This window comes from Lycorma delicatula, chromosome 1, assembly GCF_047948215.1.
Source record: "Lycorma delicatula isolate Av1 chromosome 1, ASM4794821v1, whole genome shotgun sequence".
Lineage (NCBI taxonomy): Eukaryota > Metazoa > Arthropoda > Insecta > Hemiptera > Fulgoridae > Lycorma > Lycorma delicatula.
The window spans coordinates 189,851,203-189,877,179 of NC_134455.1; the positions used below are offsets into that span (position 1 = coordinate 189,851,203).

The window sequence follows — 25,977 nt, forward strand, 5'->3', positions numbered from 1 at the left end:
ACTTCGTACAAGGAAGTAATAAGATACATATAACACGCTTTTCATCAGCGATCGAAACGAGAAAAGTTATAGCTCATTGCAAACAGGAATAATAAGTCAAATAAATGAAAGTAGACTATTCAAATATATTTTATTTCCTTTTAGTTTAATAAATCGCGTTATAAAAATGATTCGCATGTTTATTCTCGCAGCAATATATACGGATAAAATAACCTTGTGAATCACTATAACAGGCCGATAATTACAACCGTACACGTTCGCTCGTTCTCCTTCACCATCTTTGATAGAAGTACATTTACACTGACGAACAGGCATGTACAGAAACTTCTTTTAATCATCTCAATATTACAACGTTCTTAATAAATTCATCTAGGTCTTGAGGGCATCGAACCTATTTTTGAAATGAGAGAAATTTTATACAATCTTTAAGAGCAGTAACCACAATCGTCTAAATATATTATGTCGTCTAAATTATTAAAATCGTCTAAAATTAATTTTTTTTATTACAATCGTCTAAATTACTGTTTAAGATCACCGATCGAGTTAAAAGGAAATCATAAAATACATAGGAATTACAGTCTCCGATGGCTCGATTACATCTATGTACTACTGGCGAAACTCTCTTAGCTAAGTAATCAGACAACTGCTGTATGTTGGTGGTAGTTGTGATATCTGCTTATTACGAATATTTTGAAAGAATCATGAGATACTGCGTTATGTTTCGGGGGGAATTACTTTGATTGTAAGAATTTTTTGACTATAAAAAAGAACAATCGTATGTATAGATGGAATTAGACGTATAGTGACTAGTTAAATTTTTCAGTCGCTAAACTTTTTCCCTCTTGCCTTCACAAATTTTGAAAGAGTATAATTTTTCCTTATTGCCACTCCAGTCGTTAGCTGAATCATGAATGTAACAACATAAACCATCAGTTACCCTTTCCGAGGCGGTTATGCAGAAGACCTTCCTTTACTGAGGAAGGTCTTCTCTATAACATTGTATAATTATATAATTACACACCGAGAGAAATGATGGATGGATTAAACAATTTTACTTTGTATAAAAGAACTTCATTTAAAAGAAATCCTTCTTTAGATTATTTACTTTCTGACAGTATTATCTTCCTACAATAATGAAGGATTTATTAAGTTAAATAAATGAAGAAACGCGAATTGTCAGCGGCAGTCTGCCGCTGACAATCTTACAATCTTATATTTGTAACCGAAGGTTCTGCTAAAAAATTTATGTAACGTAGTGCAGTGTGTATAATTTTATGTAATGTAATCTTACTCTTTGTAAAATTAATTTGCATTTATCGCATACGTATTGAATATTTCATGAAATAAGTTATTTATACGTAGAATATCCGTCAACAGAGACACCGTTAATTACTTTAAAAAGAAATAACATTTTAAAATATTTAATGTAAACAGCTTCAGTGTCTTTATTTAATAAATAGTTTATATCAAAAGAGTTTTAAAAGATAATTAAATACTCGTATTAACGGGCTCAATAAATAAATTTAAAAAAAGAAATAATAAAATTGGATTAAATAATAAAATAATATGATTAGTTATATTAAGGACTTATAACTCTAATTAGGACAATTGGACTGCAATTAAACTCGACCAGCACTAAAAAATCACTTTAAACTCAGAAAAATCTGAGAAGAAATAACAAAAAAAGATTCTACACATACAAAAATAGCATATGAAACCCTCGGGTAATTTTATTTTTAAATTAATGCTGAGCTGGCTGTCATCTAATAAGTAAACTTAAGCAGATGTTCTTTATGCCCTAGGTAATATATGTATATAACAGCGTTACAAGTAGATATTTCTCTATGAATTCACAGAACGATTATAATAAAAAAAAAGGCTAGTAGATACGTGCAGAATCTGTAGACCTCATGGCACTCAACAGGCTCCCTAGAACTTTTTAAAAATTTATTTTTGGTCGGTTTGAAACTGTTTAAAAAAAACTGGCCAGAAGTGGTTGCAGCTGTAAGTTGACTGTATTGGTTTATGGACTAAATGAAGGACTTTAATGACTGATGAAAACTGCCTATCAGCCAGTTCCTCATTGAATACAAAATATAAAGTAGAAATAAAGTGGAGCAGTGCTAAGATTCGCAAGAAAAAGATTATCTCTACTTCCACTACGTGGAAGGTTTTTAAGAATTCTGAATTCTGTTCAGACCGTGTACAAAACTATTGTACCTTAATCAAGTAAATGAAATATTGATATAATTTTACGTATCTTTCACAAGTTGACCTCTGCACGAAAGATCGATTTGTAACGTTCCAAAACGTTTCGCCGAAAGCTAAAGACAGGAGTTAGGCAATTACTGCCCTAAAAAATGAAATAAAGAAATTCAAACTGACATTTACTTTGTCAAGTAATTTTTATTTTAGCATTGCTTAATTATTATATTCTATTACATTATATTATACCATATTACGTTTAATTATAATCAATAGTTTAAAAAGATTATTAAAAAAACTTGCTTACTTATTAAAATTAATTCAAGATATAGTTTTACAAAATAGAATTTTAATACAATATACATTTACCGACCGTTCAACATTATGAACTTAATTGCATGCTCAAAATTAAACTCGTGGGCATTGCTCAGTCTAAACCTTCGACTGATTTAACAATAAAATTATACAAAGTTCTTTTCTTTTAATTTAAAGTAAATATTAAAAAATCAATAATAAGCAAGTAAATTAAACAGATTATTTTACAATACCTATGTTATTAAATTATAACTTACATCCTTTAAAATATTACGAATTATGAAGCACTACCAATCCGTGCTGGAAAATTACCCGTCCTTCCCACTGAAACAGAACTATACCGACCAACTAGCGTTTATAAAATACTCAGTAGAATAGAGAAGGCGTTGAAATTATTTAAAGCTGAAGCGTGAAATAACCTATAAAATAATTATATAAAAGAAACAAGGATACAAAATTATTGCAATGAAAGGTTCCTAACTTTTCCTTTACGGCTATTTGATATTAAATAAATCTCACCAAGAAACCTCCCAAGATCACCGACAAAGCTGTAAAACAGGAAAAATTAACTACTGCAAGCTATTTAAAAAGTAACAAAGAAATTAACTTACCGATTTATAGAATTAATACGACATAGTTTCAATCTTTTATATTTTAAATAATTTTTAATTTTATTTTATAATAGTTATTTATTTATTTATACACATCTATTCCTTTAACATGTATATTAAAAGATAATTAATGTATTATGCTGGAATTTTTTTGTTATGTAAATCAAGAAAAGTAAAATTTTAGTAAACCACGAAGAAAGAAAAATAAATTAATTGGTTCAGAGGAATTGAACGAAATGTCACATTAAAAAAGGGTGTATTTTTTAGATCAGAAATTTTTTGGTTTTGATACTCCTTGTCAAATTGAAAAAATAGTTAAAAAATTAAACTACAATTTAATTTTTAATAATAAATACTTTAATAATAAAAATAATTTTTTTTTTGTATAATAATTTACAAGAATCAGTTAAGTATTTAAAAATTTGAACTGATTGATTTTACTTTTGCCATTTTTCGTTCGTTTCCTTTTTTTTTTTTGATTTTGTTTCTTAAATAAAAAGAACAATTTTTTCAAAAAATAAAATAAATAAAAGAGTCTGCACGTAAAGATTTTCTATATCCTTATGAGATGATTACTGAATCATTAGATGATGTAAATAATTTGTTACTTCTCTCGGAAATGTAGGCTACTAATCTTCCAGTATTTTATTTTTATTATATTCCTTTTTTTTCACCTTCTCCTCCAGGCCGGATCCACGTGAAGCATAAGCACGATCCAGGGGAGTGTTCTTTTCCAACACAACTTGATTAAAACACTTTTCTTGTTAATAAGCTATTCCCTTATCTTTATACGTATATTTTCAAGAATTTGACAATAAATCTTTTTTAATAACGTTTCTTTAGAAAAACATAAGTTGTTTATTCGACAAGTAATATAGATAAGTTAGTCCTCAAAAACCGGAAATGGGAAATTAAAGTATGAAATCATACCCTGATTTATTACTTAATCAGGGTATGATTTCTTAATCGTATTTATTATTATTTATTTTTTTGTTCATTGTGATTAATTTATTGTGTTTTTTGTTAAGATATTAGTAGTGGGTTTCGTAATTTGGTTGACACTTACAAATTTGACGATTATTTCTTTTAAGTATATTGTTTGGAATCTCAATTAATATTTTTTTTTATATTTCCTTTCTTTTTTTTTCAACATGAGCTCTAAAACTAAATTTTATTGAAACGTAAAAGTACCTTTCATTCTACGTAATAATACTAAATTTTAAATTCTTACGACAACGCTAACGGGAAGTTGATATATTTTAGTTTATTTTAATAAAATATTCGTGTTCGTGATTTGAATTCTTTATTTGGAGAACTTACTTTAAATTATTTATTGTACACTGTATTGTTAAAAACAAATACCTGGTAGGCTTCAAGGTTAATTAAAAACAGTTTTGAATTATTAACAAGAGTTATATCACAACGAAATCCGTGACCGGCATTTCAAAGATCTAGGAAGCAGAAAAATTACGATATTTTCACGTCAAATTCCCTTTCGCTGGTAAAGAATAGCTAGAAAAATAAGATCTGTAAAAAACATAAAAACGGAATACCATAAAAATACTGTCGAGGTAATTGTTCATAATTCACAGCACTTACAACATACTTAAAATCATTTTTGAAATATGAGTACTACTAAATATATTAACACAAAATTTTTAAACATTTTGCCATAACCGATTCTATTTTTTGATATTCAGTTTTTCTTTTTAACAGATGTTTTCATTTAGTTACTTTTCTATTAAGTCTTCATTAGTTACTTCTTCCCTATTACGTCAGGAGAAGTATCAAACTGTTCGCTCTATCGACCGTTTGGGTCGATTAATGGCTGAAGAAAATAAAATAACGGCGATGGAGACGCAAGCTTTTCCATTCCGTAAAAGTAAAAGAGTTTGAAACTTCAGCTCTTTAGTGAGATATCACTTAAAATTTCTGTATCGGTTTAGAGTTTTTAACTAATCTCAGCGTTAAAAACGCGTTTTTTAAAATGTTTTTCTAAATAAAATTAGCGTACAATAAAAATTTTATTAAACACAGAGTTCGTGACATAAACGGAAAATAAAGAAAAAGGTTAATGCTTATTTATTTTTATTCTTTTCTTTTTAAATATTAGGTAGTTTATGAGACAAACAATTACAATAACTGAATTAATACTTCTGTCTAGAATTTCACATAATAAAATATTTATTTTAAAGGATTCTGTGGCAGTTTAAAAGACAAATCAACTGGATTCGGATATCTTCCAAGCCTTGCGAAAACAAAGTTCCAACTAAAAGTACAGGTAGGAATGAAAAAGGTGTTGTATTATTTTTTAAATGGTTGAAAAAAAGAAATTTACTCTTTAATAATCGTTTGATTAAACTATAAATTAAAACAGCTATTATGCATTAGTTAAAAAATAAAAATTAATTTCTTTGAAAAGATTTACTGTTGAACTACTAACTTTGTTTTATTCGAAGTAAAACATGAAAATTTCAATATTACTCCTTTTCTTAGAATCACACTTTTAGATGATATATTCGGACGTACGTCCAATTCCTTCATCGGTGGTATTGCAATGAAGAAGGAATTACTCAATAACTTTGAAAGGATCATCTGGAATCCTATTTATATTATTCTAGAAAGTTAGTATATTTTTAATTGAATATTTTTCATTAAATCCATTGCATGAATTCCGATCGCCGAATTTAATTCTATCCGTATAATTTCATCTCTTTAGCCTTTATTGATTTCAATCCAAGGAAATTTGATTTAATTTAGCATCTTTTGTTACTCTATTGTAGTATTTAATTAGAAAGGTTTCAAAGGATATTCGGGTGTACATAAACTCTAGGAAAAATATACTTTGTCACGCTATTTGTTTAATTACCGCTACATAAGCTTAAATCTTGTACGTGGAAATATGAAGTGGTCATTTTTTTAAAAATGCCGCCATGCTCGACAGAAATTCGAATCTGGACATCTATATGAAAGGCTGCGACATTACCACTCCGCTATGGTGGTCGGTGTTCTAGAAAATTTGTCTGATTGTGAGTTTCATTTTTGAGATACATGTATCTCAAAATACATTTACACATCGTAATTAAATTTCATTGATTGTTCGTTGGAATAATACGTTAATAAATAATGATCATCCATTGAAGCGATGAATTTTTGTTCTGCAGCAAGAAGAAAAGTATTCTACGAAAGATAAAATTTTAAATGTTTTAAAATAATTAAATGATAAAAATAATAAACTACAATAGAAGTGAAATAGTCAGTGTTCAAATAAATAACTTCCTGTCAACAAAAGATAGGGAATATCTCTATGATTTGGAAGCCGGAAATTCACCATCACTTTTGAATGTAGTTGAAATACTCTTTTTTCATCTTTTTAATAAATAGGAGCACATAAACTGATACTTTATTACATTTTTAGTTCAGGTCGTTAATGAAATAACTTGGAATAGAAAATTGTGTTATCGTTATACCATCTATTTCCTTAATAAACTCGTAGTAATTTCTTGTAATGAATTGCAGTTTTTAAGAATCTCGATAACCAAAATAGTTGCAGCCGAGATTTGTTAAGAATTTTGTTTTTACGGAAAATACATTTTAGCGTTGCTGCAGGGTAAAATTTATGAATAGAATAATATTACGAGAAAATTGCGATGAACTGAAACTTTTCACAACTTTCTAAGAATGATTCTCTGAAAAATTAAAAGTTCGTTCACTAACTTCGTTTTTCTCCTAATATAATTTGACGCAAGTCGCATCATTTTATCTCTGTGAATACTCTTGATACAGACCACTTTTATGCTCTCTCTCTCTTTTCCTGTATAGCCTCCGGTAATTACCTTTCAGATAATACTTCAGAGGATAGACAACTTTTATATTATTGACAATAAGGCGTACGTAATAACTCCAAAATATCTTAACAGCACATTTCCGAGCATTTAAAAAACGATAATTTTTTCTTTTGTAATTTGCATTTGTTATATCTTTATATCCATAATTGTATTGAATTTAATTTTTTAAATTAACGATATTTAATAATGTAATATTTCTACGTATAATGAATTTTGAAATAAAATAATATCAGACCCAAGATTCTTTAAATTAAAAATTTAATGGATATGCAATAAATTTCACCCGAGAAATTTCTAGAGTTAAATTTTTAAACGAGTAGTATCTGCAGTCTGATGTATACCAGATTACCCACTTTATAACCTCTTATGCCTCTAAATCACACAGAAAACAATTACCGGTAATTGCTGAAACCATCGAGATTATTACATCAAAAAATTACATCACAGATTTAATCAAAAAATTCTGTTAAATTTGTATAATCAAGTTTACGTCCTGTTTGTGAATTAACGTTATAAAACTCTTCTATTCTATGTGTGAAATTCTTCCAAAAATAATTTAATTATACAAGCTCAAACATTTATAAAAATACACTTCTCAAAAAACCACTATTTTGGCTTATAAGCAGCAATTATAGACGTAGTCTACAAGTAGACATAAAAGAAAACAAAAATTGAAAGTATGTATATTTTTTTTTTGGGGGGGGGGGGTGTTATATTTTTTTGTTTTATTCTGTTTCTATTTTATTTTATTTACTTTTTTTATTAAAAGAGCTCAATTTCCCTTTTTCTTTGGACTACCTGCTGTTATAGCAGCTTCTACTAATTTCTGCCTATATTTTTGACCTGTTATAAAAATAAATTTTGTTGGTTTAGTTTGAATATGAACAAAAACTATTTTCATTATTCCAGAATCTATGACATTCGTTTTACTTCTTTTTTTTAAGATTAGCGAAACTTTTTAATACTGATCGATGAGTATTTTTTTCTTATACTACTGAAAAATACAGATTGCATAAAAATGATTCATCCGATTTCAAAAGGCTTTAACTCCTTAACGGTTCATCGCTAACAAATGAACTTTGTAATATATAATAGAGGAAATTCAAGAGTTTCATTTGGTAACCTGTAGTGCTACCTTCTATCTCCATCAAAATAGCGACCCGCAAAACAAAGTATTCTGCTTCAACAATTGTGAATTTGTGATAGCCGTACCGCGTAATTTTCGTCGACAGTATCACGGCACTGCACCTCCTACTGCTCAGAGCATACAACGTTGGCACCAACGGTTTTAAAAAACAGGATGTTTTTAAGAAGAGAAATCCTCAGGTTGTCCCCTTGCGTCGGACGAAGACGTTGAACGCTCAGACAGAGTTTTGTATATAGTCCAGGAAAGTCCACTCGTCGTGCCAGCCGATATCTAGGCGTTCCTCATATAACTGTCTGGCGTATTTTGCGATTACGTTTGTAACTCAAACTATCAGGATTCAACTGATTCAAGCCCAAACCAATACTCAAACCGACAAACAACGACGTGTACAATTTTCTGAATTCTTCCTCGACAAGCAGGAAGAAAAGATACTTTTCACGCTTAGTGTTCGTTAACGGGGCACGTTTCATCTAAACGAAAAGGTAAACTACCACAACGTAAGGATATAGTAATCAGATCCACCACATACAGCAATCGAGCATCAGTAAGACTCTACAAAAGTCAACGTCTTCTTGCGCTGTTCCTCGAGAAAAGGTGTACGATCCGTATTTTTTTAATGCAAAACAGTATTATGGGAATTTCATATCTAAAAATGTTGCATAACTGTCTTTTCCATCAATTACAAGCAGATTATGATTAATTCGTTTTCCAGCAAGATGTAGTACCATAGCACTGGCATCCTTAAGTTTAATCATTTCTTTAACCGTGACTTTCAACGTTGGTTTGGCTGTAACGGGTTTGCTAAATTGACATTTCTCCATTGGCCACCAAGGTATCCCATTGCCTATGTTTTTTCTTGTATGGGTTGAAAGAGATTCCGTTTATGTGCCCCTCTTTGAATCCAGATCTGGCATGATATTTTTCACACTATATAAAATTTCCATTCCATATTCCCTCGTACATGACTAAGTTTATGAGGTGAATTAATTATAAAAAAAGGGATATGTTAAATTTAAGTTTGTTAAGAAATAAAATAACACCATCATTTATTTTCTGATAATAAATTGCATTGTGACTGCCTTGCAAAGATAATTATTTAAATTCTAAATAAACATGGCTATTAAAGTAGTATTTCAATGAGTTTAATATTAAGTTAACATATGAATTTATTTAATTTATCACCACACTGATGTTCACTACATTGATATTTGCAGGATTTGTGTTTTCTGATGTTAACATCTGATAGTAACTTTGATGAGGAAGAAGCAGAAGAAGGGAGAAAAGTTCTTGGGAAATCATTGTTTGAATGCAGCTACGTTGATAGTATTAATGCATATATTCATAGACTTTAAAAACTGAACTGTTGTATATATTTTAGAAGTCAAGTGATTTTATTTCGTTGGACTTATACGTAGAAACAATTGCACTGATTTTATCTATCTTGTGAGAGTATTACTTTCTGGTTTTTTTTCATATTATTTAAGTCAATTGACACGCTTTGGAAGCATTAATACTTCTAAGGAATGTAATAATATTGGAAGCCCATGAAACGGAGGAAATAAGGAGATATCAAAAATATAATTTTTGAGAAGATATCTTCAAAATGTAACACCTCCTCATCGTTGGCCATTATAGAAAGAAAATTCAAAATGAAGCAGAAAACACTATTATCCAGAAACTAGAAGGAAAGTTCAGACATTAGACTAAGCTATTTTTTTATTTTAGCACTGCTGTCGGTGTATTGAGTATGTAGTCTCAATTTCTGAATCTTTGAAACCATATCTGACATAAATTGAACGTGCAACCAATTGCCGTAGTTTCAAGCTATAATAACCCAGTTTCCACACCTCAAATACCTATTTAGAGTCGGTGACAACTTGTTCAGGAGAAATTAAAAATTCTTGCGTTTCACATTTCTGAACTAGAGATTTGACCAGCTGTTCAAGTACACCAAGCTCTTAAAAGTTACCACTATCCAGATAAGTGGAATGAAAATTTGAACTCTAAAAAGTTAGGTAAATTGCTTACATCAGTAGGTAAGGCTTCATCATGATAAATTATGAAGAGCACAATTCTCTCAAATTCCTTTCTATACAAAAATTACCATCCCTGATGATTTGTTATTCAGTAAAACCAGGTTTATACCATTGTGGCTCAATGTTAAATTTTAGGAGCACATTACATCACAACCTTCACATCTAGCACATTGTATACATAATATACTGTACATCAGCTAATATTTTTAACATAAGTGACACCTTGGACTGACTGAACAGCTAACTCCATACCTACCATATCAGTTTAACTTTATTGGTTTCTTGGAAATATCAATTGCCTTTTTTGACTTGGAATCAGAATTGAAAATGGAAATAATTCTTTAATCTAAATTAGAATATGTTGGTTGTTAGAATGAGCGTAATGATCAACGTATCTATCATCATGTCGGTGATTATGATCATTAAAATACCATTTTCGGTAGGATAAATTCAGAACCTTGGAAGATTATATTTCCTTGTCAAACCACTATCGTGGCTTTGAAACCATTAACAGTCTTCAAAGGTTTCTCATGTTTACTTATATACTTCTTCGTGAATTGAACTCGCAAAAAAATGGAATTAACAAATAAATGAAACTGAATGCTGGAATGGGACTGGAATTATAAATTTATAATAAATAAGTGTTTATTTATTATAAATTTATAATTTATATTAAATAAAGTTATTTGTCCTAGTTAACTATTAAATATAGATTTAATTATGTGCTAGAAATTTAGTCAGTAACCATCAGGACACAGGGATTCCTACAAACATACTATTTCAACCAGAATTAATTAGTCTTCTGTGCAACTAATAAGCAGCTTTGGGAGAAATCTGACAGTCAGTAAATTAGATTTTTATCACTGTTCAACCGATAAATATAAATGATTTAATATATTTATTCATATTCCTGATTTACAGTAATGCCAGTATTCTCTAGCTTACAGTAAATCAGTGATTTACTGTATATTCTGTGAAAACGGTATGTGATTTACAGTAATGCCAATATCCTCTGACTTACTGTAAATCACTGGTGATTTACACCACTTGGTCATTTTCATTTATTTAATGTATTCAAAAATTATTAATTTATTCTCTTATTTATTAATACAATAGATTGTAACTAGTTTTAAAAGAAGGTAATGGTGTTTCAGATGACAGCAAGAAGAAAAGTAACTGCAACTGGAGCCATGAAGAGTGCAACTTTATCAATTTGGGCGAAGAAGATGAAATGGTTCGTAGAAAATAAATTAAAAGTATTTGAATATGGCTTTGTTATTTGTTCACCGTTATTTTTCCTAGTTAACTATTAAATATAGATTTAATGATGTGCTAGAAATTTAGTCAGTAACTATCAGGACACAGGGATTCCTACAAACGTCCAAGGGAGAAAATAAATTTTCAATAACTGACAGGTTTCATAATTTCAGATGGAACCTTATTGTTGATTCCAGTCAGTTTGTCTATCACTACTGAGTACTTCTTAAAATGCACAAGGAAATAACTAAAAATTCATAGTCACTTTACAAAGAGACAGAGAACATATAGTACAGGTGTTTCATGTCCTCCTTATTAATGGTAAATAAACTATCATACTCTTTCTTCTTACTTATGTAAAGCATATAAATTTGTTATTCTATTTGATGAGCTCAACAGCTGGTTTTTTATGATATATTTTTTCTTTCTAATTGTATTGTTAGTCTAAATCAATCACTAAAAGATGTAACTTAAATATTAAACTAAGTATAAATACATGAATTATATAATATTTTTTTAAAATTAATATTTTATATGTTCACCATTTTAAACTGAACAATGTGAGATAATTTACTAATGATATAATATTTAAATAAGAAACAATGTATCTAAATGTGTTATAAATTAAGTGCAAATAAAACATATATTGATCAGACTAACAAGGACTCTATTTAAAGATATTAATGATCCAGTGGCATAAGTTCTGAATAATGAAAGGTACAGTTTAGCACAGTTATTCGAACCATAGGGTTTTCAATCATTTTTTTTTTTTTTATTACTGCAGGAGTAAAACAAGAATTATTTTCAAATAAATTCATGTTAAACAAAAATTTAAAAAGAATATTTTTTTACCCAGTACAAGATCAGTAGGGGACAAGAAATTCTCAAACAGATGTGAGGACAAGGCAGAACCAATTAGTTCCTTCACTCTTTCCAGGGTATAATCATCATCTTATATTTTAATATCATAAATGGTATAAAGTGTAATACCGACAACCAACCTTTTCTATTGCCCCAACATGGATTTAATTCATATCTTAACTCTTAACATCATAACTGTCTCTATCCATCTCAACAACATTTTTCAACAGTGTTATATTCATTATCCTTTTTTGTTAAAATTTCATATGTTCCAGATTTCCAGAGTCTCAGATTTTTAATTTTATTCTCAGATTTATCTTGGTATTGCAAGGAATTATTGTGGACTACTAAAATGGCCTGAATTTTTCTTTAAAAAAAAAATCATTACATTTTGTATCACAAATATGATGATTTTTAGAACTCCTCAAATAACTGTTTGGCAGCCTACTTAAAATTCTTATTGTAAATACTCCAAAATTTTATAAGCTTCTGTAAAATTTATTTTTTTGGCTATAGTTATTTATTTGACTATTTTAAATATATGCATGTTTAGTTGTAAAATTTTAATTACTGATAACAATTTATAAACAAAATTAAAAGCTTCAGATTTTAGAAAATAAAATTTTGTAATTTTAATAATCCCTTTTTTAGTTTGCTTTGGGAAAATTTATTTTTCTTAAAAAGAGATAACTTTAAACAAAGCTTTGTGAATGATATCTAACTTCTGCATATTCTCAATAAAATTTCTTTAATCTTAATTTCCTTGCACAGTGAATCAATATTTACAAAACTATTTTACATTTGAAAATTCCCTGCAGAATAGCAAACCATTCCACCTTCTTTCTTATTTTTTATAAACAAATAGCTATTTGGTTTTTGGAATATTGAAAGGCATATTCAAATGAATATTATTGAAAGGCATAGTTCCTCATTATGTATTTTTTTCAAGTGTATTGACTAAGATCACTAACCATAATAAGTGCCAACATTATGCACAGATCTGCACCTTGTAATCTTAACTTCATTGTCATACATAAATTTCTAGGATGGTACTTCTGGAAATATGCCAGTTGCAGATAGTTCACCACCTTTTTTATGGTAAATTATGTTTTACACCCAAACATTAAAATTGGAAATATTTCCTATTAATTGGTTGGATATTGTATTTTCTTGAATTGACTTGAAAGCAGTTTTGATTGGATTATTTTTAGCATAGCATATATATATATATATATATCAATCTTAATTATTTCTTTTGCCCAAGGAAACACTCTTGAACATTTTTTTTTTTTTTTAAATGAAAAAACTTTATTTATTTTCTATTTTCTATTGTTTATCTATTTATTTTATCGTAAACTGTATTCTCTTCTTAATTTTCATTCATCAGTTTTTTTAGTAATTTCTCTTTTTGTTTTTCAAGAATTATTTGAGTTGAACTGGTGAGAGAATTTCCACGATGAAATTCATAAAGTGGTGAAAGCTGTAGTAAAAATTCTTGCAAAGTTAACACATTTAGCACATGTAAATTAAATTCACATATTTCTAAGATGTGATAAATTATGTTAAGAACACTTGAAAGCCCTCCTCTATAACACGATATATCCTGACTTGAAATCCATGAAGACTTGATCAATGCACTTATTTTGGGTCTTTCTCCATTAAATAAATATGATAAATAAATTATGTAATGAATACTCCTTTGTAGAGCATTTAGCTGGACAATTAGATTCTTTTACATTTTTTCCTCTTGTATAAAAATAGGGATTGTTATATTATGTATTTAACGTTACATTTTACACCACTATAATCAGGTGTAGACAGATTTTAATAGAAATTTAGACCGTTATAATCACTTCATATGAAATGTAGCAAAGTAGGAAAATGGAAGTCCATAGAACAACTTATTTTTATAGGACCAAAGTTCATGAAGAAGTTACCATATGATTTTAGTGAAAAAAAAATCCTGTTGAGAGAAAAATGAAATAAAATGGCTAAAGCAGTTTTTTAATTAAAAAATGGTTTTACGTAATTGATGAATTAGTATTCCAGACCAATTATAAGTTAGGAAGTTTTTAAGGTAAGGTTTAGGTTTAAATATAACTTTTGACTAACGTTATATTTAATACTTTATCCCAGGAGATGGTGTATAAGAATAAATTAAATTTCAGCTACTACTTTTTTTCAACTATGACACCTTGTAATTTATTTATTTTTTTAATTTGGTTAAATTTCATATTTCTACTATGACTGGTTCTATAGAACACTTAACTGTACAATACCTTACCTAAGTTTAGTCAGTGAACTGAATATCAAACTACTTGTATTTAAAATTTATCTAAATCCTGTTTTTATTATTTTTATAACAAAAGAGAATATCTTCCGTAAGAAAAAATCCTTGAAACACTTCTTATTATCCTCTCATGAAGTTTAAAATCATGTTTCTCTACATTGCTTTGCTTGAAGTATTCTTTGCTATTGTTGAATTAAGTGTACTCTACTGACTTTCTTTTAATTTCTTTGGCTACCTCACTATTACTTACTAATAAACATTAAAGGTAAGATTATTTACTTTTAGTGCAGTTAATAGGGAATTTTTGGCTAAAAAATTAGTAAAGTTTATGGGGATATTAGAGAAGTACATTTACTTCTCTAATATCCCAATCCATAACCTAATCTACAACCTCATTAGGTTGTAGATTAGATTAAGTATAACTTGTTTATATGAGTGGGAAAAATTTTCTCCAGCTGGACAAAATGGCGGTTGTTCAAAGGTGGTGAGAATCGGTTTTACAATTTTGTAGGCTAAGGTAAACTTTCTAAGCTGTACTGTATAAGAGTTATGGGCATTTGCAGTACCCATAATTTAAACCCATAAATGTTGAATTTCGTTTACTAGTTGCTGCAAAAAAATCCGAAAAACCGTTAAAAATGGCGGTTTTTTGTAATATTTGCCAATATTTATTGCAAAAATAACTTGTTTTACTATTTTTTATTATTTTAAAAGTTAGTTCTTGGAATTTCAAATTTTATGAGTGGTTACACAAGGAAATTGGTTAACTCGTTGCTGTGATATTAAAATTTGTATATAAAAGCCTCTTCAGGCAACCGTAATTATTTTGGTTTTTAAGAAATTTTTCGTGTCCATTTCAAGTACAATTTCTTCTTTAAGACTTGAACTTTCAAATGGTGAAACGTTTTAGACCAAAAATTAATATAAAACTAATTTAAACTTCTTCGAAGAAATGAGCGAAAAGAAGAAAAAAAAAAATTCGCGCGGTAGTGGTGGAGGGGGTAGCGGTTCGCGGCAGTCGCATGCGGATAAAGCTGAACTCGTGACTTCAAATCGGCGGAATGCGATAAAATCGTTCTGTATCCATGAATTTTGGACGGATCAAGACCTTTTTTTTTTTTTTAATGTTTAAAATTTAATGAATTTTGTTAAAAATTACCTTTTTTTACAAAATTACGTACTTTGATGTTTCTATTTCATCACCAACTAATGATTGAAATCAGCAACTTCCCCTGTTCCTTAAATTTATGATATAATCTTTTTACCTCATATTTATCAATATAAATGCTGGTTTTATTTATTTTCCCCCATAAAACAATTAATATTTGGCTGAAGATTACACAAACTTTCAAGAGAATTACACCACTAACTTAAAGTCTTTTGAAGTGACAAGACTTTTTGCTACCATCATTGCTTGCTTGGGTTATATAGACTGTTAATCAGGGAAGTTTATTTAAGGAAGTATTTCTTTCTCTATCTTTACAAACTCATTGATAATAAACTTTCTCTAGTTTCTCAAAGAACTTTCATTTATTATAGCCATCTTTTCAGTATTTCCGGAGCAATTTAATTGTTTCTATTAATGGTCACTGAAACCATTAATCAATAAGTAAGTGATTAATAAAAAAATTTGAAAATTTCACAGCAATTTATATTTTTTTCAGTAACTAACTGTAATGATTTTTCATAACTGGTGTTATTTTTTTGTTGCCCAGAGCTGGTAAAATCATTTTAAAAGTTAAACAGTAACATCTAACAATATTGAAAGAGAAATTAATAGTGCTGAATATTGGAAACATTGCCTCTCTGTCACATCATAACCACCACCTTGGAATTCAGTTCCAGGTGATCAGTGTAACAGTTCTAACTATTTATTTCTGATGAAAAGTTCTGTAGGCAATTCAAATGATATGACATTCCATAACAAAAATATTATTAGGATAATCAAAGTTTGAGAAGGTACTCTGAGCAACACAAAATTGCAAGTTCTTAAATCCCTTATCACAGTTTTAAACTTAAGATTTTATAAAAATAACTTTTACAAAATGTATAGATTTCTATTTAATTATATGAATCATATTACCTGAAATACCAGATGACTTTTTATTGTTCTAGATTACATACAGAGTTGTTTAATATTTTAATTTGATTGTGTATACTGCATTTTTTGTAGGAAGTGTTTGGTTATCAGAAATCCGTACTCAGCACAACTTTGATGTGGGTTGGAATTATACTTACCCTAGGTTTATTTAGATTGTTGCTTCATTGGCGACCAGACTGGAAGCTTTACCTTTCTCATAAGAGATGTCCATTAAAATATGCTGATAAAGTTCTTGTAGTGGTGAGTTTTACTTTAATTCTGCTTATTATTTTGTTTTATATATTTTTATAAATTATACTGTATATAAAAGCTGTACAATAAATTATTTTGCATGATAAAGATACACATTCTGTAGGAGGAAATTCTAGAACTATAAATGAAATCATTTTTAATTGGAAATAATGGATCATAATTAAACAGACATTGTTGCACATAATCTTGCTTTAACAAACATATTTTTTGACAGTTTCTATTAAGGTTTCTAATAATCTGTAAAACTTGTAATTTGTAATCTCTAAAGTATGTAACCAACACCACACAGAAGCAGTAAATATTGTTCACACAAAAAATTAATATAAAACCAAATAAATAAAAATAAAATAGGTATTTTAATTTAGATTAAATAAATACAAAATAAAATTGATGCACTACAGTTATTCATTAAATGACTGAATAAATTTTGATTATTTTAGATATATAAATTGTTAAGTGTTCATTATTTTAGATATCTAATAACTTTATTCTGAAAAACTTTATTTATTCAGAATGTAAATAAGTGCAAAAGAGATCCTATTATCAAAATTAAAAAAAGTACTTCCTTTCAAAATATTGTTGCAGTTTCTTATTCTGCAGCTTTTGTGGTAAAAAGGCATAAATTATTGTTTATTATTTGGTCTTGTAGTCACCTTGGAAGTAAATGATTTTTTTTCGAAGTGTGATAGATTCTGTGATATTTCAATTTTTTTATTATATATTAAATTTAGTTATTTCATAAATTTTTACTTATCTTATGATAGAACACATTTTGGAAAAAAACTATAAATATTTTAATTTCAATATTTCACTTGAAAGGGCTTTAGTGCCTTGAGGCCAGCAAGAAGGCAATAACTCTGAGTCACTACCATTGAGTTTTTTTGAGGCAAACATTTTTTAAAAAATTTTCAATGTTACATTACTATACAATTTTTGTTAAATGAAGAAGACTAGCAGTGGTCATGAGGGACAAGGAGACACACTTTTTTTTTAATTTTATTGTATTTTATACTTTTCCTTGATATTCCAGGGATTCACAGGTTTGTTTTTAAACTTCTCATTAATCTTTAGGAGTATAATTTTAACAATATCTGAAACAGGTTGGTGTGAACTACAAAGTTTTAAACATACTTTCATGATGAAGAATCAAAACTGCTCAAGAATATTTTTTTCAACTTGGTTTTGATTTTAAGAGTCTCTACTCTCTGGATACCCATCTTCACTCCTACAAAATTTTGGATTATCCATTTTTGACAATAAATGTTGCATCAGCTACCATTGCCTCCCTAGACACAATGAAAATGGGATCAATGCTCTATTGCCTTTTGTAAAATTGATATAATTCACTGAAAGTAGTAAAATATAAAATCACATCTAGGTTCTTAAAATGTAGAAGCATGGTCATTATTGTATCATTTACCATTTAGGATATATATACACACCTGTACAGCTACAGTTAATTTGTGTCCTGCATCTTACATTACTGTGTAAAAGAGTATAATGACATACAAAGCCTGAATTTAAACCTCAAAGAGACTTACTTAATCAGTAAAAAAAAACTGCATGATTTAACTTTCACAAAAATCATATTTGAAACCACTCAATATTCACTTAGATTCTTTTGAGTAATACATCAGTAAAATTTTGACCTGCCTTCATTTCAGTTTAGGAGTTCAGTGGTTTAAATAAACAATGTTTTTTTCTGCTCCTTGATACTTAGCAAAATAAATGGTGACATCAAATGTGGGATAAAAAAAATGTAGAAGAAATTTCAGTGAACCTAATCAGTCTTCAGTAACTTAATGCAAAAAATAAACTGAAGAATAATACTTGGCGAATTGGTTCAGAATTACATTTACAGATGCAATCAAGTTCAAACATTCCATGTACAGTATTGTGATATTGCAGAACTGTGTAATTAATTTGTTAACAAAATTATTTTGCATACATTTGAACAACCAGAATTGATCTATCTTCTTTAAAAATTTTAAATAATATTTGTTAAAATCCTATATTTATACTGATGAAATATAAATATGCACAATCAATTAATTAACTAATTAAAGGCTATAACTAATTAATCGTTTGTAAGTATAACTTAAATTAAGTATTAATCTTGTTAGCATGTTTAAAATATTTACAAAAATCAATTATCAAAACGTTTGCTGTGTATTAAGTACTTTTAAAACCTGATAATACATCAACCCTCTGGCTAACTTTCTTGCTCCCTTTATGCAAAATTAAATAAAATCTGTGTCTCTTATTTCAGACATAATTTTAGAAAATCTTTATTGGCAGTTTTTTCAGATTTATAATTTATATCTAATTATACTGCTACAGGGCATGATTTACACATGATGCCAATGTTATCATTACTTTTAATTGGTTTTGACAATCATTGTAATAAATTCACTTTGAAGAATGTGTTAAGATTAACAGCATCTTTTAAATTGACAGCATTGCCAAAACGTTTTTAGCATAACGATTACTGAACAGCATCTTTTGCAGAAATGGCTTGCAGCATATTATCAGATAGTATCGTCTTAGAATTGTATAAATACATAGCCTATATGCTTAAAGTGAAATAAATTGTTAACATATATGTTAGTATTATGTTCATGAATTTAAAATCTAAATAATTTAATTTCATGAAAAATCAGTTTAACCCATTTTCTTAATTTTCATTTGATTATGGTTTTTATTCCAGGATACATATGAAAAAAGATTTAAATCGTTATTCATTAGGGATGTAAAATGGATTTCTCCACAAAAAGAGAGGTAATTTATATAATTAGGTTATACTACTTTCCTTTTAATTTCAGTTACGTTTATTAATTAAATAAATTATTTGTGAACAATGAATGGGCATGTGTATATATTTATGTGAATAATTTTTTTTTGTCATCAGTTATTTGACTGGTTTAATATAGTTCTCTATTTCTTTCATTCCTATACTAATATTTATGCAGTACATTTATAAACTAAATTAAATCTTTTAATTATTTTTTTGATGCATTCTAACATTATATCTTCCACTAAAGTTTTTTACCTTCTACACTTTTTACATTAAATAAGTATTTTTTTCATAATAATACTTAATTAAACTTTCTATAGAATATTTCAGGAATGAAGCCAGGTGAGCCATTCCAAAGATAGAAAAAATGTTTTTCCAACAGTACCAGAAGGTCTAATGGTTTGATAGGGATGAATGCTAAATATTTTTTTTTGCTGCAGTAATAGTTGATTAAATTTTAAATAAAGGGTATTTTTTAACAAGAATATATGTAATACATGAAAGTAACTATATGGAAAATTTACAGTGTTAAATTTACAAAATATCAGTGAAATTGACAATTATTTATAAGTGATAAACATGATCTGATAGCCAAATTTTTCTGAAAACTTGAAGCAGCCCCAAAATATATATTTTATTTCAGATGGGAATATATATGTAGGCATGATAAATATTTAATAATGATAACAAAATTAGTGTCTTATTAGGATGATTCAAGAAAAACATTATGGTTGCATTCAGAAGAAATCATTTTGATTATTCTATGAAAATTACCATCTAACAAGACACCAAAGAATTCAATACTACAGGCAACAGAAATACAGTTATGAGAACTATCACTAATGAATGGGATTACTATCCACATCATTAGCATCTCTTTTGCCTATATGGGAACAAAGCAGCAGTCTTTTCCATATTTAAAAAATTAAATAGTTACAATGCATCCACTAAATCATTTTTTTTAACTGCTAATATAGAATTTTCTAATCCTATTACTGTTTCCAACAGATAAAGATAAAGTGGTGTTAAAAATCAAGATTATTTCACTATGCGGAAGTTCTCTTTATTATTTATATTAAGACACATCAGGTCAATGCAAGGATCACTAGGTCATATAATACAGGTACCAGACTATCATGAATAATAATTAGTGATGCTCTGATATGAAGTTACATAATTCATCCATAACAGTCATCACATACTAATTAATTGTCTACAGTATACTGCACTGCAGCAAAGATTCAAACTAGCATGCAGTATTGGTGGAATGTTAAGCGATAAATGGATAAACCTTTTAAATTTGTTATTCTATTTTCTGTTTCTTTCAATTTTACAAGATGTCTATTTAACTACCATTAGGTTTCTATTACCCTTTCATCTAGAGGTCCCGGGTTCAAATCCCAGTCAGGCATGGTATTTTCCACATGCTACAAATCATTCACCTCATCCTCTGAAGCAGTACCTAATGGTGGTCCCAGAGGTTAAAAAAAGAAAAAAGGTTTCTACTACCCATTTTTCATAAAATATGAAACTTAATAACCCAACTTTAGTTAAAATTGTAATCAATGGTTTAGGATGATTGAAGAATATTACAGAATTTTAGAAAAGGTAACAACTTTATTAAAAAAAAATAAAATAAAAAAAACATTTCTCAACCAAAGAACTTGTTTTATTTTATTAAAGTACTAAAATTTGAAATACAGATATTTTTGTTGGATTTTCAAGAACATGACTCAGTTGATATTGTCTAAAAAACTTACTTCTCATAGCTTCAGCAAAACCTTTCTTTCCTGGTAACTAACTTATAATATTTGTTTTTTTCTCAGTTCCTGATTGTGTGACATTTTACCAGACTCCATCACAAAGATGGTAATATGTCTGGAGAGTACTATGTATGTTTCTGAACTTGTAATTCTAGAACAGGTGCATAAATTTTCATAAATGTAGTTCTATATCAAATTATTCAAGTGTTAAGTGAGAGTAGTAATTGTTTTGTTTTTTTTTTGTACATGAGTTTATAAAAATAGATTGCTAAATAGGTTAATACTATTTCTTCTGACCTGGAAAACCTAAATACTTGGAATTTATGAGATTGTATGTTAAATAAAAGAAAATGTTAAGTTAATTTTTAACAGTTTTCATAAATTTTTATGGATTGTGACCCTTGATAAAATTTTTTTAAAGTTTTTTTTGATTCTGTTTTTCATGTAATATTGTTTATCTGGGTTAAATACTGCATTTTAAAAAATTCTCCTAAATCTAAACCTTTAATAACCTGAATTCATTTTCAGTTCCTGTAATATAAATTTAATAGGTTCCTAATATATTTATCAACATAGTTATAATTCCCTTGATACATAAGATCAGTATATTCATAGCTGTCTATCAGTAGACAACTTTGTTCTTTTATGAGACTAACTTTTATTTATTTTTTTTCAGTTATAAAGTTACTGATTACCCTTAAAATGAATATATATAATATTATCATAAGAGAATATTTTTGTATGTTTATATACTTGTATTTAAAAAGTGAAATATTTTTCCTTTATTACTATTTTTTACTTATTTAAGTACTTGTAAGTACTTTAATTGAAGTACTTACATGAAAAGAAAACACAAAAAATAAATGAATATATATATTTACAGAAAAGTTGCCAAATAGTCACCCTGTCAACTTGTTTGAGTTCATTTTAGATGGAATTAATTTTGATAATTACATTATTTATTTCTTGAATTCTTTTATTTCTATTTTTTTGTTTTTTAGTGAAAAAAGTAATGAAATTACTGGATACAATAAAACCAGTGAAAAAACAGAAGAAAAGAAGCTAAAAATACACTTAAATAATGGCTCTTCTGCAGGTAAGTTTTTGGAGAAAAAGGTTAAATACATGTAATGAACAAAAGTTTATGTTCATAGGAATTATGTTATAGCACGCCAACTTATATTAACTTTTTTTTTATTACATCATATATGTCTGTCCATACTACAATGTCAGCACTAAAATTCAATAAAAATTTGTATTTCATAAATAAATTTATATTTAATTTTATATTTAAATTTTATTATATTTAAATTTATATCTTTTCACCTGTTTATTAACTTTTATTCAACTCGTAATAAAGTTCAATTAATCAAACTCTGTTATTTCAAATGTCAAATGAGAATTTGAAAAATTAGAAAAGTGTAGAAAAACACTGTATTAGAATTATGATTATTTTTCAAAATGAATTCATGGTTTGAGTTACTGATAATTTTTTTAATGGATCTGACATGTAACATGACAGTAGACATATTGTAACATTTATAGACACTTTTGTATTAACAAACAAATACTTCTTACAAAAATTTTTTTAGGTAATTTAGATTTTTAGGCAATTCTACTTAAGTGTCTAAATGAGAATAATAATTAATTTAGTATTCTTGTTGTTGCTCCTCCCTTCATTTTTATAATAATTGATAATTCAGTATTTAAATCAATTATTGGTAGTACTTTCATTTTGCTGAGAAGTGCAACAACTCTTGCTCTCTAAACACAGTTCAAATGTTTCCAAACAAGTTGGTTGACGCAATAACTATGTGACTTCTCATTGAGAATTCACAATTGTCTGCAATTCTCACTTTATTTAAGTCATATACCAAACTTTAGATTTTTTCTGAAATTTTTACACTAGATATTTATTTTCCACTATAGCTGACATAATGAAATTAGTATGGTTATTAGAAGTTTATTTTAACCTAAAATAATGTACTACCGTCTCAAGGATTTATATTTTTAGAGTTCTTTTTTCTTGTAAAAAGATATACTTCTATCAGTGAACATCAATATTTATTACTGGCTAATTGTACATCTTTAATTTTTACGTTATTGCAGAAGTAACTGATGTTCGAGCAGTTTGGATAAAAAAAATGTGTTATATTTGGGATGAAGAGAAACGAAGTTTCATTAAATTGGTAGGTTTAGATCGTGGTCAAACAAGATCTGAACTGCATAGTTACAAGGGATACTCTAAAGAAGAACAAGAAATAAGGTAACAACAATGTTATATAAGTATAATTTCCATAACATTTTAAAAATTTTGGCTAAAAAAATGAAAAATCTTTGTCTGCTCTTTTTTAAAACTATTATTTAAAAATAATTTGACAAAATCTTTGTGATAGTTTAATTAGTATTATTAAAATTCATTGGTCATAGCATAATACTGTAAGAAGAAATAAGTTTCCAAAGTCGTACACAGTACAAATCTATTCTCTTTTGGTAATGACTTGTCAAAGTTTATTTATATTAAGGCGCTGGGTTAATTGGTAGAAATAGACTCTCGTATGACAGGCAAACTTTAAAAATGTTATGAATTCTATTTTTTAGTAGAGTATAAAGGTTTTAGGCTGCAGTAACCTTAACTTCAATAATGCAGCAGCAGAAAGCCTACCTGGTTGTAAACGCTATACTCTGTACCAGTCCTGTAACCCCATAACTTTCTACTGAATAGTAACTTGTTTATAAGCTGCTCATGTCCTTCCTTTTGCTGACTTGCTATCTTGCAGTTTACAAAAAATAATCAATCTTTGATGTGCATTATTATTATTATGGTTATGCATGTCTCATTTCAGTAAGCGGTTTGGAATTTTTCTTTCTGAAGGAGTAGAATCTAACTTATTTACATGACTAAACCAAGAATATCAGAGTAAAATGAAGATAAAACTAAGAAAATGAATAGAAAATTATTTACTATAAATACAACAACAATGTTACATAACATTGTTGTTGTTATAACGTAATATACATTACATGTACATTATGTTACATTAATGTACATTATAACACAGTGTTATATAACATTGTTGTTGTTGTTGTGTATTGACACGTACAAATGTGATCTAGTGTAGCACACATTCATCAGAACGATGCCAGTTGTGCAATAGTAGTGAACCAGTTAACACATCATTGTGAGTGCCTTGTGTGTCTGAATTATTGTGAATTACATATTTACAACTTAATTTTTTTTTTATTAGTTGTCAGTTACAAAATGCCTAGAGTTTGTTTGAATCATCTTAACAATTTTTGTTATGTATGTGGTAAAGTGATGAAACCTTACTCCATTACTAAAAACATGCTATGAACTTTATTTTAGGTGTAAAGTCAGGGGCCAAACAAGGGCCTGGATCCCACATATCTGTTGTTTATCATGCTCCAGGCTTCTCACTGCATGGAAAAATGGCACACGCCACATGTCATTTGCTATCCCTATGATTTAGAGGTAACCCAAAGATCACTCTTCTGACTGTTATTTCTGTTTAACAAACATTAAAGGGATTACATGAAAATCAAAACATAGGTGTATCCTAACTTGCAATCAGTAATGAGACCAGTTCCTCACTGTGAAGAATTGCCCATACCAAAACCTCCAGAACATGTGACTTTATATGAAGAGAGCTCAGTCTGATGGAAGTAAGGAAGAAAAAGAAACAGATTCTGGTGATACAACTTTTGAACAAAGGAGTTCATCTGAGCCTCATTTACTGACTGAAAAAATCTTAACAGTCTCATACAAGATTTAAAGTTATCCAAAAAAAAGTCTAAAATGCTTGCTTCCCGGCTAAAAGGATGGAATCTTCTTCAAAATAATACAAAGATATGTACTTATTGTAATCGTCATTCTCAATTTAAAGACAATTTTTCTGAAAAAAATGATTAGTGTTTTGTAATGATATTTCTTCTTTTATGGAGACATAAAAGAAGAAATATCATACAAAACATGTAATGAACATAACCCAACATAACGGCGCTTATTCATTGATTCCTCTGAAGTTAGTTTAAAATATGTGCTTCTGCATGATGGCAATAAATTCCCATCAGTACCTGTGCCTCACTCTGCCAGTATGAAAGAAATATATGAAAACTATAAATTTATATTGGAAAAGCTTCAATATGGAGTACATGGATGAAATATTTGTGGTGATTTGAAGTTATCTGAACTTTTCTTGGTCTGTAACTTGGTTACACAAAGTACTGTTATTTTTTGTGTGAATGGGAAAATAGGGACAGAAAAAACCATTTCATTAGAAAAGAATGGACTAAACCCAAATCACTCATTCCTGAACAGAAAAACATTCTAGGATTGTGTAATCCTAAAAATGTGTATCTACCTCTGCTATGTATGAAACTAGAATTAATGAAGAATTTTGTCAAGGCCGTGGACAATACTCCTGGTTTTATGTACTTAATAGAGAAATTTCCTAACTTGGTGATGCAAAAATTAAA

The 25,977-nt window shown here is 28.2% G+C and overlaps 1 protein-coding gene across 8 annotated transcripts in view; it reads left to right on the plus strand.

The window, feature by feature from the left end:
- The window catches only part of LOC142326349 (polyamine-transporting ATPase 13A3-like), a 159,562-nt gene that overhangs the window by 90,844 nt on the left and 42,741 nt on the right, over positions 1 to 25,977 (plus strand). For 4 of the 8 annotated variants that reach the window (XM_075368802.1, XM_075368785.1, XM_075368794.1 and 1 more), the window contains exons 3-8: positions 5,327 to 5,412; positions 11,317 to 11,396; positions 16,744 to 16,911; positions 19,631 to 19,701; positions 22,482 to 22,576; positions 23,590 to 23,746. In XM_075368802.1, the coding sequence (XP_075224917.1) occupies positions 5,327 to 5,412; positions 11,317 to 11,396; positions 16,744 to 16,911; positions 19,631 to 19,701; positions 22,482 to 22,576; positions 23,590 to 23,746 (657 nt within the window). The remainder of the gene's footprint in view (positions 1 to 5,326; positions 5,413 to 11,316; positions 11,397 to 16,743; positions 16,912 to 19,630; positions 19,702 to 22,481; positions 22,577 to 23,589; positions 23,747 to 25,977) is intronic. The other 4 variants (XM_075368828.1, XM_075368810.1, XM_075368820.1 and 1 more) reach the window with 1 other exon arrangement.